The following is a 17,119-nucleotide window of genomic DNA, read 5'->3' on the forward strand; positions in this document are numbered from 1 at the left end:
AGGAGCCCGCCTGCATCAACTAAGACCCAGCGCAACCAAATTAAAAAAAATAGTAATAATAACATGGGAAGGAAACTACGCTTTAGAAACTACCCTTTAGATGCTTTGCACTCAAGTGGACAGCTTATGTGTTTGGTATTGGAAACAGTGGTGTAGCGCTCCCACACATAAGTTAGGACAAGTTGCATCACATATTAAAAAGGGGGGTTTCCCGGCTTCCCTGGTGGCACAGTGGTTAAGAATCCGCCTGCCAATGCAGGGGATACGGGTTCGATCCCTGGTTCGGGAAGATCCCACATGCCGCGGAGCAACTAAGCCCGTGCGCCACAACTACTGAGCCTGCGCTCTAGAGCCTGTGAGCCACAACTACTGAAGCCTGCGCGCCTAGAGACCATGCTCTGCAACAAGAGAAACCACTGCAATGAGAAACCCGCGCACCACAACGAAGAGTAGTCCCCGCTCGCTGCCAACTAGAGAAAGCCCGTGCACACCAACAAAGACCCAATGCAGCCAAATATAAATCAATTAATTAATTTATTTTAAAAGGGGAGGCACTTCCCTTCCTACAGCTACTGAGCCTGTGCTCTAGAGCCCGCAAGCCACAACTACTGAGCCTCCGTGCCGCAACTACTGAAGCCCGTGCGCCTAGAGCCCGTGCTCCACAACAAGACAAGCCACCGCAACAAGAAGCCCGCGCACCACAACGAAGAGTAGCCCCCGCTCGCTGCAACAGGAGAAAGCCCGCGGGCAGCAATGAAGACCCAATGCAGCCAAAAATAAATAAATTTATTAAAAAAAAACTACCTATCTATAAAAAAAAGGGGGGGATAAGAGCAATATTCTTGTTAATCAGATTCAAGAAGCAAATGTGATACAAAAACTGTGCAAATTTAAGACCAAGTAAATAATTCACACAAGAGATGATGAACTAAGATGTTGGGGACAAGAGAAAAGACTGATATTTAATTTCCTTTCTGATGGCTTCTATTTTCTCTGTTAACTTGGCAGGAAAGTTTTTCTACTCAGAGGAAGGCCGATGGTATGAGATTATAGTTTAGAAGAAGGAGAAAGTTTAAAGTTTAACAGAGAATGAAAGAAAAAGGGGCCAGTGAAATATGGAGAATCTAGTTGAAGCTGATAACTCTCCACTTTATAAATTTTAATTTATTAATTAATTTTAAATTAAAAAGTGATTTATGATTACACTGTATTTTCTAAAAATTAGCATGTTACAGATAAAGCTAAACTCCCTTTTTACCGTCACCTTGAATCCCAACCTTCCACCCTCTCTAAAATTGAATTTCCTTTCAGATCTTTTTTAATGCTTTCATATACATATACATGTTCTCTTAGAAAATATGTCTTTCTGGTTGGTGTGGGTTTTCGTTTTTTTCCTTTTTTTTTTTAACTTAATTGACAGCATAGTTTTGTTTTATTTTGCTGCTTCCTTCTTTTTACTAGTTTCTTTTTAAAATTCTATATATGTTGCTCTACATAGATCCAGTTCATTTCCTTTTAACAGCTGTTCTATCATATGATATATATGGCATATAGTTTGTTTCTTTTTGTTGTTGTTCTTATGACCAATGTTTCCATGAATATTCTTATACACTTAAGAGCAAAAATTTTAATGGCATCCATCTATTTCTGTGTGATTTTTCTTCAAAATCATTAGCTAACTTGGGATTAGCAGAGGAGAGAGCTGATAGTTGGAGTCAATAAAGGATTGTTTTTCCAGGCCATGGAATAGATGTCATCAGTGCAAAGATGGTGATGATATTGTCAAGAAAAAGTTTCAAGGGCATTCCCTGGCAGTCCAGTGGTTAGGACTCGGTGCTTTCACTGCCGGGGGTCTGGGTTCAATCCCTGGTTGGGGAACTAAGATCCTGCAAGCCGTGTGGCGCAGCCAAAAAAAAAAAAAGAAATGTGAATGAAATGAGAGAGTGACCCATGTAAATATCTTGGAAAAGAGCATGCTGGGCAGAGAGAACACAAGTGCAAAGGTCCCAACATGAGAGAATGCTTGGGGTTTCCAAGGAAGAGAAAGGAGGTTATCACGGCCTAGAGCCAAATGAATAAGGAAGAGTATGGTAAGAGATGAGGTCGACAACCTGGCGCTAGAGGCCAGATCATGGGGGAGCTTGTTGGCCATGGTAAAGACTTTGGATCCTATTCTAAGTATGTGCTAGTGTAGCTGTAGAAAATCACTGGAAGGAAACACAAGAAACTGGTAATAGTGGTTATGATGGTTGATTCTGAAGAAGAGGGCTGGGAGACTAGGAGGTTAGGTCTGGAAAGGAGACATATTTTTTTCACTATATATCCTTTTGCGTTGTTTGGAGTTTGTACTGCATCTATATAATTACCTTTAAAATTGAAAGAAAAGGGAATTCCCTGATAGTCCAATGGTTAGGACTCTGAGCTTCCACTGCCAGGGGCCCGGGTTTGATCCCTGGTCAGCGAACTAAGATCTTGCAAGCAGTGCAGTGCGGCTGAAAAAATAATAATAATAAAATAAAATTGAAAGAAAAATATCCATATCACTCTCAAAACCTTATTCTGAAAAAAAAAAGTTGACTCATTGGTTTTATGGAAAATACAAAGAAGTAGAACTTGGTCCTTGCCCTCAGGCATATTACAGCTGTGGAGGTATAATACATATTCACAAAAATTTTAAAAGACAATGCAAAAGAATGAAGTTGGACTCCTATTTCACACCATATGGACAATTAAATCAAAATGGATCACAGATCCAAATATAAGAGCTAAACTATAAAGCTCTTGGAAGAAAACATAAGAGTAAATCTTTGTGACCTTGTTTTAGGCAAAACCTTCTTAGATAAAACATCGAAAGTACAAATAACAAAAGAAAAAATAGATAAATTGGACTACATAAAAATTGAAACTTTTATGTTGCAAAAGATACCATCAAGAAAGCGAAAAGGTATAGAATGGGAGAAAATATTTGTAAATCACATATCTGATAAGGGACTAAAAAAAAAAACACCCAGTCAAAAATGGGCAAAGGAGGGCTCCCCTGGTGGCGCAGTGGTTGAGAGTCCACCTGCCGATGCAGGGGACACGGGTTCGTGCCCCGGTCCGGATCTTCGTGCCCGGAAGATCCCACATGCAGCGGAGCGGCTGTGCCCGTGAGCCATGGCCGCTGAGCCTGCGCATCCGGAGCCTGTTGCTCCGCAGCGGGAGAGGCCACAACAGTGAGAGGCCCGCGTACTGCAAAAAAAAAAAAAAAAAAAAAATGGGCAAAGGATTTGAATAGACGTCTCTCAAAGAAGATATACAAATGGTCAAGAAGCTAATGAAAAGATGATCAACATTATTAGTCATTAGGGAAACACACACACACACATACACACAATGAGATACCACTTCACATGCCCACTAGATGGCTATAATCAAGCAGACATGTAATACAAAGTGCTGACAAGGATGTGGAAAAACTGGATCCCTCATACATTGATGTATGTGATGTTTGGAAAACAGTCTGGTTGTTCCTAAAAATGATAAACATAAAGTTACCATATGGCCCAGTGATTCCATTCCTAGGTATATATTTAAGAGAAATTAAAACATATGCCCACACAAAAAATTGTATATGGTTGTTCATCACAACATTATTCATAATAGCCAAAAACAACCTAAATATCTTTCAACTGATGAAATGGGTACATAAAATGTGATATATCCAGAAAATAGATTATTTCTCAGCAATAACAAGGAATGAACTACTGATACACTCCAATATGGCTGACTCTTTAAAACATTATGCTAAGTGAAAGAAGTCAATCGCAAAAGGCTACATACACTATGAGTATGATTCCATTGCTATGAAGTGGCCAGCCACCCATTCCCATGGCCAATTCCTGAACCTCATCACCAGAATTGTTTTAATTATGAAAATTTTAATTTATGCCATTCTGGGTTCTCACCGTCCTTTTTTTTTTTGGCCACACCATGCGGCTTGCAGGATCTTATTTCCCCAACCAGAGATCGAACCTGTGCCACCTGCAGTGGAAGCACGGAGCCCTAACCACTGGACAGCCAGGGAATTCCCTCACCATCCTACTCTTTAAGTGTCCATTCATTCCTAGGACACTTGTCATTTCTACCTCATTGAGACCTCCAGGCTTTTTATCTCTTCTCTTTACACAGTAGTCTGTCAACCCTCTCATCTCTCTCCTTCTATCTAGCTCAGATCATACAGTCTGTCACTGTAATTGCTTATCTCTTGCAATATAACTCCCTTGCTCAAATGTCTTTCTATCCCTGCCCCCCCACCTAGAGAGACACCATGCCTGCATCTAGGTTATTGAGTACTATTGGAGAAAATCATGCAAGGAACATATTGGTACCATCAAATATGGATACCAACCTTTATTACGCTCAACTCTGCCCCCCTTTTCCAAAACTACTGTTTATAACTGTATTAGATTCCTAGGACTTCCATAACAACAACAACAAAAAAAAACAAGCCAGGTGGCATAAAACAATGGAAATGTATTGTCTCACAGTTCTGGAGATAAGAAGTCCAAAATCAAGGTGTTGGACTTCCCTGGTGGCGCAGTGGTTGAGAGTCCGCCTACCGATGCAGGGGACACGGGTTCATGCCCTGGTCCGGGAAGATCCCACACGCCGCTTCACAAGACTGTTTGGGGCACAATAATGATAACAACTAACATTTGTTGAGTGCCACCTCTGTGCCAGCTACTGTGCTGTCTTTCGTATCCTCACAGTCAGCCTTATGAAATAGGTACATCGTTTACCCATCCCCCTCCCCTTTTATTTTCACAAATGAGGAAATCAAGGTTCATGGAATTAGACGACTTGCCCAAGGCCTCTAACTCTAAGTGACAAATCTTGAAATTTGAAACTGGGCTGCCTTTTGAGGCCAGCAGAGCTGTGAGACCACAGCTGAGACAGTGTTTGTGAACTCTAAAGAACGATATAAGCCTTGAACGCTTTGGTGTGAGAATGCCCTGTACAAGTATGCAGCCTGTTATGATTGGGACTGGAGGTGGGTGCCTGGTGGGGATAATTTTCCAAGGAGGCAGTTGAACAGATCAGATGGTTAGGATGGAAGGGCTGTTCCCACCCACAACAATCTGATTGGTTCCCCATAGTCTGGGTGGGAAAAGGGGTCAGGTACAGAGTCTGAGTGGTTCTCTTGCGAAAAAGTGTTCTAGGACAGGTGGAGGTGGGAGAGGAAGCTCCTAGGGTATCAAGCTGGAGCCACACATTCAATTCAATGCCTGGGCCTCAGCAGGAAGAGCACCGTGGCTGAGAGTCCTTGAAGCTCTCTGATAGGGATAAGGCAGGGAGAGCTCCAATCTGTCGGACTTTCCAAGAAACCAGGGACGTACAGCCCAGGAAATCAGTGCATGTAGGAGCCTGCCCCACCTGTGACCCCTTGGTCCCCTGCCTCTCTGCCCTTGGGTCTCCAGCCACCCTGCTTCTACACTGCTCTCCCTGTGTCCACAGTCCACTGCTTGGCCTCCCCGGGCACCTCCCTTCCAGGCTCACTCTCCTCTCACATACACCAGAACTCTGTCTGCCGTGCAGCTCCTTTGTTTACTTCCAGAGCTTGTGGGCCTGCCCCCAGCCAAACACAACGAAACTCGGCCAGGGAGGGCTAGGCTCCAGGCTCAGGCTGGCCCCTCAGGGACAGGGAATGGCCTCCAAGCCAGGGAGGTAGCTCGAAGGTATGCTGCCCCCCACCCTGGGCTCTTGCTTCAGGTCCTGACAACCCAGGTTTCAGGCCTAGAGGGAAGAAACACAGGATCTGCCCAGAGCTGGGCAAGAATTCTTACTGTTGAAACAGCTTTGGCTAGGAGCCCTGGGAATCGAAGACCCAGCTGGAGAGAGATGGGGGAAATTTTGAGGCCCCCTGGGTGGGAAGCTGAGGCCTACGCTTTCTTCTGCTGGTCCTCCCTTTCTTCAGCCAGGCAGAACCTGGTCCTGAGCCCTTGGAACAAGGACTCAGGTGCCCAAATTTCCCTACCAGAAGGCTGTATTCCCCTCCCAAGAGCTCATGCCTCGCTCTTCCCCATAGGTTCTAGTGGAAAAGGGAAGTGGGCATTTAGTCTGGGCCAAGCCCCAAGCAGGAATGTGTCTGGCATTGGTCCGTCTAAGGTCAGTAAGGTCAGTGGGGAGGTTACTAATGTATAATTATGTGATTATATACGGTATAATATAAAGGAGGAGCTCCAGTTGTTTCTAGAGCTGGAGTGAAGGGGTGGAATGTGTGCCGAACTGGAGGGTAGCAGGTAAGATAAGATCACAGGTAAGATTACGTGATGAACAGTGGTCAGTGACAGAAGAGAGATGCCCCAATAGGGGAAGAGGAGATCGTGGCAGCCCACGTTCCCCAGTGAGAGGTGGAGGGCCCTTTAAATGGTGACCAGTTGATTCTGTGAGTATGATGTGGGGATGAGAGGGGACAGAGCAGACACTGGTGAATGAAGTGGGGATGACTTTAGAGGAAATGAAATCCCCAGTTTCCCTCCCATTTAAGGGATCCATTTTGGAGGCAACAAACTTGACTAAGGAATGTCAAAAAGGAAACCTAACTCTGTTGCTATGCCTCAGTGGAATAGATGGAGCTCTGGAAGAAAACCAGGAATGGGGTTAGAGGTAGCACTGGCCCTGCTCAGCCTGTGCTCTCTGTCCCATTCTGCTCTGGGCAGCCCACCTCCCCTCTCTGGGACAGTCATTCTTTGAAGGGTCACTGGGTCCCCTGGGGTAAATAAGAAATCTGCCACAGTTTTAGGCATGGTTTTGTTCTTTATCTCATCAATGTACATTTTAATCTAACAGTCTAAGAGCCTCACACCCATGCCCAAACCCGCTCCCCCTCTTTCCCACCCCTGCCCAACCAGCATCCATCTGCCCCAGGGGCAGAAAGTCATCAAGCACAATGGTAATTCAAGGAGGAGGTGGCACCTGTGCCTCTCCCAAGGCGAGCCCTCCCTGGAGAGTCCAGAGATCGAGAAGGTCCCGGTAAGGAGAGGTGGTTGGCTGAGTTTCATTGGAAGACAAGGCCTCCTGGGTCTCAGTCCCATTCAGAGTCTGTCTCCCTGGGCCTGTCCCCGCCAGTCAGAGCAGCAGAAGGGCAGAGATCCTCAGACAGGGGGACTTGTGGATAGAAAGAGACCTTCAGCCCAGTTCCCACTCTGAGAGTGAACAAGGCTGTTGAAATCCCCCTTCACGCAGGCTGTGTAGATGCTCCTGGCTGTAGCTTCCCGACCCCTCTGTGATTCCAGGAGTGCGTGGAGGGGCTCTTGTGACCAGCATCCTGGGAGGTATCACCCAGGAAGACAGAGGCCAGTGCTGCTACCTGCAGCCACAAGACTCCACGACCATGTCCTCATACTGCTTATAGACCACGTTGTTGGCGGAGTCAATGAAGAGGATGCTGATGGGACTCAGCCGCGTGGGCACACAGCAGGTGGGTGGCGTGGACTCAGGGTCCATGGAGTTCATCAGGGTCTGGATGACTGCATGGTTCGTGGGCTCCAGGTGGGAGCGCAGGGGGAACTCGCATAGCCCCTCGCAGTGGAAGGCCTCATACTCCAGGGGCGCGATAATCCAGTCGTCCCAGCCCATGTCCTTGAAGTTGACATGCAGCGCCTTCCGACTGCAGCGGGCCTTGGGGTTCTTGCTGGGCCGCTTGCCCTGACGTGTGGCCAGTGGGGCCCGCCGCTTTCGCCGCTGGCTGAACAGGTACTCGTAGACGGTCTTATCATCTTGGCCAGAGCGGGCCTTAATCTCATTAAAGAACAGGTCCCGTTTCTTGGTGCGGCCAAACACCAGGAACAGGGCCTTCTCATGGACCTGCCGGGCAGCCCGGTCAAAGCCCAGGCCACGGAGGTCCACGGCTCGGCCCCGTTCCCAGGCCTCCAGCTCCAGGCACAGCTGGGCCGAGTTCTTAAAGTTTCGGAAGAGCTTCCAGATGTCGAACACCTCCCAGCCAGATCCATCCAGGCCTGGCATGGAACGCACATCCAGCAAGGCCGCCGGCTGTCGGCCGCTGGGGCAGCTGGACAGCTTCAGCTGGGCAGCTCGCCCACTGCCGGGGACCACTGGCTTAGCTGTGTCCGAGGGCTTCTTCCGCAAGATCCGCAGCTCGGCCCCTAGTAGCCCATCCTTCTCCAGGGCACTAATGTCAAACATGTACCTCTGCTTCCTGATCGCAGGACCTCGGTCATCTAGAGAGAACACCCATAAGTCATTCCCTACAACCTCACCAAGGGAGCTGGTCACCTTAAGGCCTCAGGGGAGGACCACAGCTCTTCTCCCCTCGAGAGAACGTTCTTTAACCTCTTCCCCACTCTGACAGAGGGCAAGACCCAAACCACTGGGAGCCTTTTTCAAAATAAGGGAGCTTCCTATACAGTCAACCAAGTAGGATTGTTGATCTGTAGATGTGGCTGTAGCTGATTTGAGTGATTCTGGGTGTTTGTGTCAATGAGATGCATAGCAGAGGTCCATCAGCCTTAGAACTGCCTTCTCCCTGCCCCTCTCCCATCTGTTATCCAATATGATTTCTCTTTGGTAAGATAGGTGGAATGGGCATTATAATGACCCCTGTTTTTCCAGGGGAGGAACCTGAGGCTCAGAGAAGTTAGTAACTTTCTCATGGTCACCCATCTGGGAAAAAGCAGAGCTGGAACTCCAGCCTAGAACTTTTTACACCGGATCCTGAGCTGCTTCTACTATACCATGCCTTAAAGAAAATCTTAGTGTTCTTGTTTTACGGCTGAGGGACAGAGAGGGGGAGTGACTTGCCTAAAGTCACACAGCAAGTTAACAAAAAAGCCTGTCTATAAGCCAATTTTCCTGGCTTCCCAGTATAATGATTTTGTTGTGTATGTTTCTTACCCTGCTGGGTACGTGAATGTGTGTGTGTGTGTGTGTGAATGACAGTTGGGGTGTGTGTGTATGTATGGTTCAGTTCACATGTGAGTATGAAAAGTAATGCATATGTGAGTGACATGTTATATGCATGTATGATTGGGCTTGTGTGAATATTTGAAGGGTATGTATGTATATGTGTCTATATATATGTAAGAAGATTCCTTGTATATATGTAAGGTGTGTGTGCACGTGTGTACGTGTGTGTGTGATTCAGCATGTACGCATAAATATAAGGCTGTGTGTGTGTATAAGAAGCTCAGTAGTATGTCCGAATCAGCATGCCTTCCTTCCTAAATACCAATTTGCCATTGGGAAACATTCATAATATTGCTCTAGAAGCTAATTAGGCCTTTAAACTCCCCATCTCCCCCCTCCAAGCTCCCTTAGAGCAGGGGGGCACAGGGACTTATTTTATGATTTCCCCAAGGGGTCACAGCTTGCTCTGGCTGGGCAGGCAGCCAGGCCACCTCCCCCAACCTCAGCCAGACCTGCTGCCTCTGTGCCTCCCCCCACCTCTGTCATTCCCCCACTGGCCAGCTCTAATGAGGAGCCTCTTCCTCTCTCTGACCCTTCCCCCACCCTGCCAGCCAAAGTCCCAAGACTCCCAGAACCAGAACGTATGAGCTGCCAGCAACTCTAGCAATCAGGTCCACCTCCCTCTTCACACTTATGGAGAAACTGAGGCCCTAAGAGGGGAAGGGACTTGCTGAGATCACACAGCAAGTTGAGAGGAAAAGCCAAGACAGTGATGTGGGGTGGGCAGAGGGAGAAGTGAAGGGAGCAGATCGTCTCCTGGGTTCATGATAAAAATGATGTGTGTTTAGGACAGGACAAAAAGTTTTCATATTTGAAGGGCTCTCAGAAATCAGCCAATCTAACCTCCATAGGGTTGTACTGATGGGGAAACTGAGACTCCAAAGGGAGAAGGGGCTTTCCCAAGGTCACACGGTGAGTTAGACCCTAGGTCTGTTGTCCACCCTGTCCCACCTCGTGTATCTAGAGGTTGTTCCAGAACTCCACTATGCCTCATTTACTGTCGTCACCTATCCTGTCCCCTCTGCCCCCCAGCCCAAAGGCAAAGTGGGAGAACCATGGGTATCTGAGATTAATTTCTCTCTCTGCCATCTGAGAAAACCTACAACCCTCTGCAGCCTGGAAAGTCTGGCCAATTCACATAAGCACAGAGCATGGCCTGGTAATCAAGAGTCTTAGAGGCTGGTCCCCAACTCTGCCACCAACAGGCAGGTCTTATCTCCTTCCCAGGCTTCAGTAACCCCCTCTGCACCTTGCAGGAATGGCACTTGGTGATCCCCAGGTGCCCTCCAGCTCTGACATGCCAACAGCCTGGGACCTGGAGTGTGTGAGGTAAGTCCCAGATACCACCCAGGCCAGATGCACACACCGTCTCCCACCAGTGCAGTGGCGGGGCTCTGAGAGCCCCCTCCATGCATGCAGATGCCCCTCCCTCTGAGCCGTGCCCCTGCCCCCCCCCCGCCCCCTCACCTTGCCCTTTGTCAATAAAGCTGGTGATGGTGTTGGCCAGGCCAGCCTCCAACTTCACGCTGCTGTTGCCTCCCTTTCTGTCAGCCTCGGACAGCGTCCTGTACAGCGAGAGCATGTATTCGTGGGGCGTGATTGGGGGCGGGCGGAATGGCTCCTTGGGCTCTCGAGGGGACCCAGGCTCCCTGGCCTTCTTCAGCAGGAAGGGGCTGGGGACAGATCCTGTCTTTGGTGGTGCCTTACCCCCAAGAAGCTGTCCTTTTGGGGTCACAGTCCGCGTTGCAGCCTGCCTTGTCTGGGGAGGGTGTCCTGGCTTGGGTTCAGGGCCACCCGATCTGGGGGGCAGCTTTTTGGGTTCATCCTTCTTGGGCTGTGTCAGGGCTCCTGTCTGCCCGGTGCCCCCCTTTGCCCTGGCATTGGTGGCCCCCCCACCGTAGCTGTGACCCCCCGGCCTGAAGATGTTCTGGGCCAGAGGGGGCCTCTCCTTGGCTTCTGCTTTGGCCAATCCTGGCCTGGCCCCCTGGGGTCTCTGGCCCAAGTCAGGGGCACCCAACACAGTGCAGATGAATTCCAGGTCCAGCCAAGCCAGGTGCCAAAGCAAGAAAGTGAGGACTTTGGGGAGTCTCATCCTCTGGACAGCCGCTGAATGACACCAAAGAGAACAGTGGCAGCAGCGGAGGTGCCTCTGGTTTGGCAGGAAAAAACATGAAAAGAGTGGACCCTCAAAAGCAGCGGCAGCAGCAGTAGCAGCAGAAGGAAAGGCTTTCTCCTCAGTCTGAGGCTCTTGAAGTCTGCCGGGTGTGTGTCTGTATCCAGTCCCATAGTGGAAATGCTCTCGTATCCAGACGTGCACCGTCTCCAGTCAGCAGCTGAAAATAACTCGTTCTTGAAAGGAGAAAGCCGACCGCCCCCTTTCTCCTGCACAACTGACTGAGGGCTTGAAGGAGGCTTGTATAAGGCTGAGGGATTTTTCCAAGAAGGAAGAATGGCGTAATGCTGCCTGTGTGCTCCAGTTCTTTTTTTTTTTTTTTTTAAGTTTTGAATCCTTTCCAGTGAAAATACTTACACACACACACACACACACACACACACACACACACACACACACACATGCCTGCAGGTGCTCAGAAAAATCTTTTACAAACCTGAACTCAGGAATTGGAAACGGAATTCCAACCCAAACCAATTTAATTACTCTCTGATGTCATGCTGTCTAAACTCATTTAAGTGCGATATATTTATGTGAAAAAAATCACTGCTGCCCTCTGAGGCCATGGCTCATGGGGACTCTTGGCACACAGCCCCGAGGGGGGCTTCTAGGCTTGGGGGGGGCCTCTCAGTCCCACGGAGCAGACTCTCAGGTCTTTACCTCCACGTCACGGGGCAGCCCACCCCACCTTCCTGAGGAGAGATGCTGAGGAGTGAACTCAAGGATCTTAAGCCCCAGAAACATGAGGAGTGTGGGTTTTCAGTTAAGTCCTTGGGGTGTTTTTAAAGCAACCTTTGCGTCTAGTCTGGGACCTGATTTGTTGTTGGGGGGTGGGCAGTACAGATGGCAGCATTTACCCACAGTTTCTTTTACTTTATTAAACTTGTGGTGACCCAGAGACAGAAAAGTATCAGTACCCACTACACCCCTCCCCCCAGATGCCGTTGACTGAGCTCAGATTGTTACTTCAGGCTTTGGGGGCGCTGCCACCCTGAGCCTACTCCTTAGATGGAGGCAGATCCAGAGTGTACCTCACCGCCACCCCAGCAAAGACAAACTCAGTTTTGTTGGGAGGGACTGGCTGAGTCCAGAGGTGGCAGCCCCTGCCTGGGGCAGCAGCGGCCCCTTCAGGAGGCTGGAAAAATGATTTCCCACACAGTGCTTTTCTGGTAGTTCTGGAAGAAGTCTCAATTCCAGCTGGACTTGTGGGGGAAAACTGTTCCCTTTACCTGGAATACCCTCCTTTCACTCCCACAATGGGAGGTAGTCCTCCTCATCCTGAGAGCTTCAGCTGAAAATTTACCTCCCCCTTCCCTGGTTAAGAATCCGCCTGCCAATCCAGGGGGCAGGGGTTAGAGCCCTGGTCCGGGAAGATCCCACATGCCACGGAGTAACTAAGCCTGTGCGCCACAGCTACTGAGACTGCGCTCTAGAGCCCGCGAGCCACAACTACTAAAGCCCACGCGCCTAGAGCCCGTGCTCTGCAACAAGAGAAGCCACCGCAAGGAGAAGCCCGCGCACCGCAACGAAGAGTAGCCCCGCTCGCCGCAACTTGAGAAAGCCCACACGCAGCAACGAAGTCCCAAAGCAGTCAAAAAAAAAAAGTTTCACCTCCTCCAGGAAGCCTTCCCAGATCCCCACACAGAGCCAATTACCCCTCTTGAACGTTTTGCTACAACACTTGTCACACTGTGAGAGGTATAGCAGCAGCAGAAGCAGTCAGGTAGGCTTCCTTCTTAATCCGAGATTCTTTGAGCCTGCCTGATAGAGATCCATTCCTACTCTAAGGTCACCAGATTGGTTTCCCAGCACAACCTGGCACAGAGTAGAAGCTCAGTAAGCATTTGATGAATGAAAGAAGATGAAACTCACAGCCCGGTTGTCCAGGTGCTCGACCAGCCTTTTCATGGTGATACGTCCAGATTCTTGCTGATCTTCAGAGCACAGCTGCATAACTTGGCCATTTCAAGCTTCATCTGGTGCCCCTAGGTCAGAAACCCCAGGAGAGCTCCACCTTCCCATCTCAAAGTATCAATACACTACCAGACACTGTTCAGGGGGAGCTTTAAGGAAGAGCTGAATTCCTAACTATCCCTCCGGTTGCCCAGATTCACAACACTTGGCTTCCCTTTTGACTTGTCCACTTAAGCAGTCATCTCTGGGGCTCCTTCATCCTCTCCATCCCCACTGCCTCACTGTCTCAGTCCTCCTCACGGCCTGTCCTAATATAATTCCCTTATAACTGGCTTCTAAGCCTCCCGGATCTCTCTGTTCCAATCCTCCCTCTCTCTAAAACCTGCGCATTGAAAAGTGCCAACTCATGTGCCCTCTCCTCCATGAAGCCTTCCCTCATTCACCAGAAAATACACACTCCTGATTTGCCATCACACATTTTCTGTGCCTCTTTCCATTTTGGCAGCTCCAAGATTATCCAGTTCTGCCTCTGCCCCCCTGTCTCCGACACAGTTCATTTCTTCTACTCTGTGTACTTTTTTCATATTTAAAAAATCATAACGTAATTCCTTATAGCAGTAATAATTTATTTACATACCTGTCTCCCCCATGAGATTATGACTAGACGGCACCATATTTATCTTTCAATTATTCCCAGGGCTGGGCACAGGGCCCAGCACACAGCAGGTTCTCAGTGTGTCGTATGGATGAATGAATCTCTAACCGGCCCTTATATACAAAAGCCATCATTTTTACTTTAAGGTATAGTTACTTACAGACATATCGTGCCTTCCCTGCTGGACTCTGAGTTCCTGAAAGGACGGGATTCTTGTCTTGCCACGAATTAGGTATTTTGTAAGCCTGAGTGAGTGAATAAATGAAGGGATGAATAAATCAAAAACATCGGGAATTCTCTGGCGGTACAGTGGTTAAGACTCCACGCTCTCACTGCCAGGGGCCCGGGTTCAATCCCTGGTCAGGGGAACTAAAATCCCACAAGCCGCGTGGCCAAAATAAACAAACAAACAAATGAACAAAAATAAATCAAACAATCAAGATGCCCTTGAACATGGTTTTATAAAGAGTAAGGGCTCTTGGAGACAAACAGGCCTGGTTTTGAATTCTAGTTCTGCTATATGGTTTAGTATATTATATTATCTTTGGAAGCCTCTAAACCTTTTTGTAACTCTGAACAGGAATCATGACAGTACCTACCTCACAGGGTGTTTGTGGGGATTCAATTAAATAAACTATAAAAAGTAATTAGCCTGGGCTTCCCTGGTGGCACAGTGGTTAAGAATCCGCCTACCAATGCAGGGGACATGGGTTCGAGTCGTGGTCCGGGAAGATCCCACGTGCCACAGAGCAACTAAGCCCGTGTGCCGCAACTACTGAGCTTGCATGCTGCAACTACTGAGCCCGCATTCTACCACTACTGAAGCCTGCGCACCTAGAGCCTGTGCTCTGCAACATGAGAAGCCATCACAATGAGAAGCCCGCACACCGCTGCGAAGAGTAGCCCCCTCTTGCTGCAACTAGAGAAAGCCTGCACACAGCAACGAAGACCCAATGCAACCAAAAATAAATAAATAAAATAAATAAATTCATTAAAAAAAATAAGTGATTAGCCTGGTACCCAGCAAATAATAATAGCTGCTATTTATTGAGCATATACTGGAGTAAACTAGACTCTGGCCTTTGTATCGCACTGCATTTTTATCTTATTTATCTTCACAAGAACCCTATGATGAAGATACTCTCCGTACCCTGATTTTGCAGATGAAGAAACTGAAGTTCAGAAAGGTTAAATTACTTTTTAAGCCTAATTCCCTCTCTGACACATTTTATACCAAAGAATCCTAACCTAGCTTCTAGAAACACGAAAAGTGAAAGGGTGGTAGGGGGCAATTATGGTATTCTTGGCTTTTAGTCAAGGTCTCATCCAATGGGCTGGGACTTTGGGAACATGGAGGAGTCTCTGAGCAGGGCTATTATTTGAGGACCAGGGAACTCCAGAAATGGGGTGTGAGTTGGGGAAGGGGACTCTGGGCCTGCTTAGAAGGCCCTCTCCAGGGAGGAGCCCAGGGGACTGGCCTGGCTCTCACTATAAAGGTGACTAATCACTTCGGTCCCCTCTGGTAATTGCAACCAGATGCTGCCGCTGGCAGCACTTCAGTCCCAACATGTTTAATTACTGGGACGGAGAGTCCCTCGCCCACCGCCCCCCCCCCCATATCCCCCTACCTCCCCCTCTCCTGTCAGCAATATTAATGTCAAACTCGAGGTAGAAGATGGGAGTCTTGGGAAGCCACTGGCATGGAAACAACCTTTACAGTCCTTTCTACCATGCAGAGCCTTTAACTTTTTTACGTGTTTCCCTATCCATCTCATAGGCACTCCACAAAACATCCTCTTAAAGTTGGCAGGCCAGAGTATTTTTTATACCCATTTCACAGATGAGCAGTTAACTGAATCAGCAGCAGCAGCAGCAGCAGCAACATCATTTTTCAGGCACTCAGCAATTTTCAAAGTGGCTTCACATTCTTTATGCTATCTGAATCTCCTAATTCTCGGAGTCAGTTCAGCATGGGTGAGAGCTGGCTAAGAGTATGGGTTCCAGGATCAAACAACTTGGTTTGTGTCCTGGCTCTGCCACTAACCAATTGGGTGACCTTGGGTATTCATTCATTTATGTACTTAATTATCCGTCAACTATACACTGGGTATCTACCATGTGTTACATCCTGGGCCTAAGCACTGTATCTAACAGTTGACTACCAAGTCTGTGCTCACATTCTGGTGAAAAAGACAGACAAACAAGCAAACAAATGTATAATTTCGGAGAATTCTAAGTGTGTGAAGAAAAATTAAGCAAGGTCAAAGGGATGTCTATTTTAGATAGGAATGTCTCTTTGAGGGGGTGATGTTTGAGCAGAGATCTAGATGTAGTGAGGGAATGAACTGTACAAAGGTCTGGGAGAAGATCATTCCTGGTGGAGGGAACAGCAAATGCAAAGGCCCTGTGGCATGAATGTGCTTGGCATATCTGAGGAACCGGGAGAAGCTGGTGTGACTGAAACAGAGTGAGCATGGGGGAGGTGATAGATGAGGTCAGATCATGCCAGGACCACATTGAGAATGGCCTTGGAAACCAGAGAAAGGAAGTTGGATTTTATGTTTAGTGCAGTGAGAATTTTAAGCAGGAGATTTGTCTAACATAATGACTAAGAGCTGGACTATCTGCCTTTAAGTCCTGGCTCCCTAATTTACCAGCCGTGTAATCTCAGGCCAATTATTTAAACTTTCTGTGCCTCAGTTTCCTCATATACAAAGTGAGGTTAATAATAATATACCTGCCTCAAGGTTGTTACAAATTTTTGTTGTAAGTTCTTAAAACAGTGTCTTATGCAAAGTAAGCTCTATATAAATGTTACCTATTATTGATATCTTTTAAAAAAATCACTTCTCTGAACCTGTTTCTTTACCTGTAAAATTAGACTAAAAATATCTGCTTCACAGACTGCTTATAAGAACTAAATGTATTTACATATGTAGAGCACCTTTCTTTCAGTAACTATCATATAGTAGGTACTCCATAAATTATGGTTAAAAAAAAAGTCAATTGTTAATATTGTCCTTGTTCACAAATGAGGAAATTGAGTCTCAGAGGAGTTAAGTGATTGACACAAGGCCACGCAACCAGAAATGATCACGGTAGGACTCAACCCAAACTCATGACTCTGAATCCAGTCCTCTTCCCTACAGCAAGGAAGGATTGATCTTTCCTGGCATCACCTTATGTGAAAGGGATTGCCTGGGAGGAGGGCCTGCAGCCCCTGGACCTCCATCTGTGCTTTTTATAATCTGTGGGGCATGGGCCATCCCCATCCAGGGAGCCCAGAGCACCCCAGCAGGAGCAGAGCCGCCTAATCCTCCCCCACATCCCCATCATCATTCTGGTTTGTGTTGTTTTAAACGTCCCAGGAGCTGCCACTCCTCTGGGATCTTCTCCACCAAGCTCTCAAT

General features: G+C 47.8%; 1 protein-coding gene across 1 annotated transcript; it reads right to left on the minus strand.

Moving 5' to 3' along the window:
* Positions 1-7,347: 7,347 nt before the first annotated feature.
* On the minus strand, positions 7,348-11,059 carry GDF5 (growth differentiation factor 5; the record flags this gene model as incomplete). Its single annotated transcript, XM_082857147.1, has 2 exons — positions 7,348-8,222; positions 10,435-11,059. The coding sequence occupies 2 exons, from the start codon at positions 11,057-11,059 to the stop codon at positions 7,348-7,350; spliced, it is 1,500 nt and encodes a 499-aa protein (XP_082713273.1).
* Between the last annotated feature and the right edge of the window lie 6,060 nt (positions 11,060-17,119).

This window comes from Leucopleurus acutus (genome assembly GCF_964270905.1).
Source record: "Leucopleurus acutus genome assembly, chromosome: 16".
In the NCBI taxonomy this organism is placed as follows: Eukaryota; Metazoa; Chordata; class Mammalia; order Artiodactyla; family Delphinidae; genus Leucopleurus; species Leucopleurus acutus.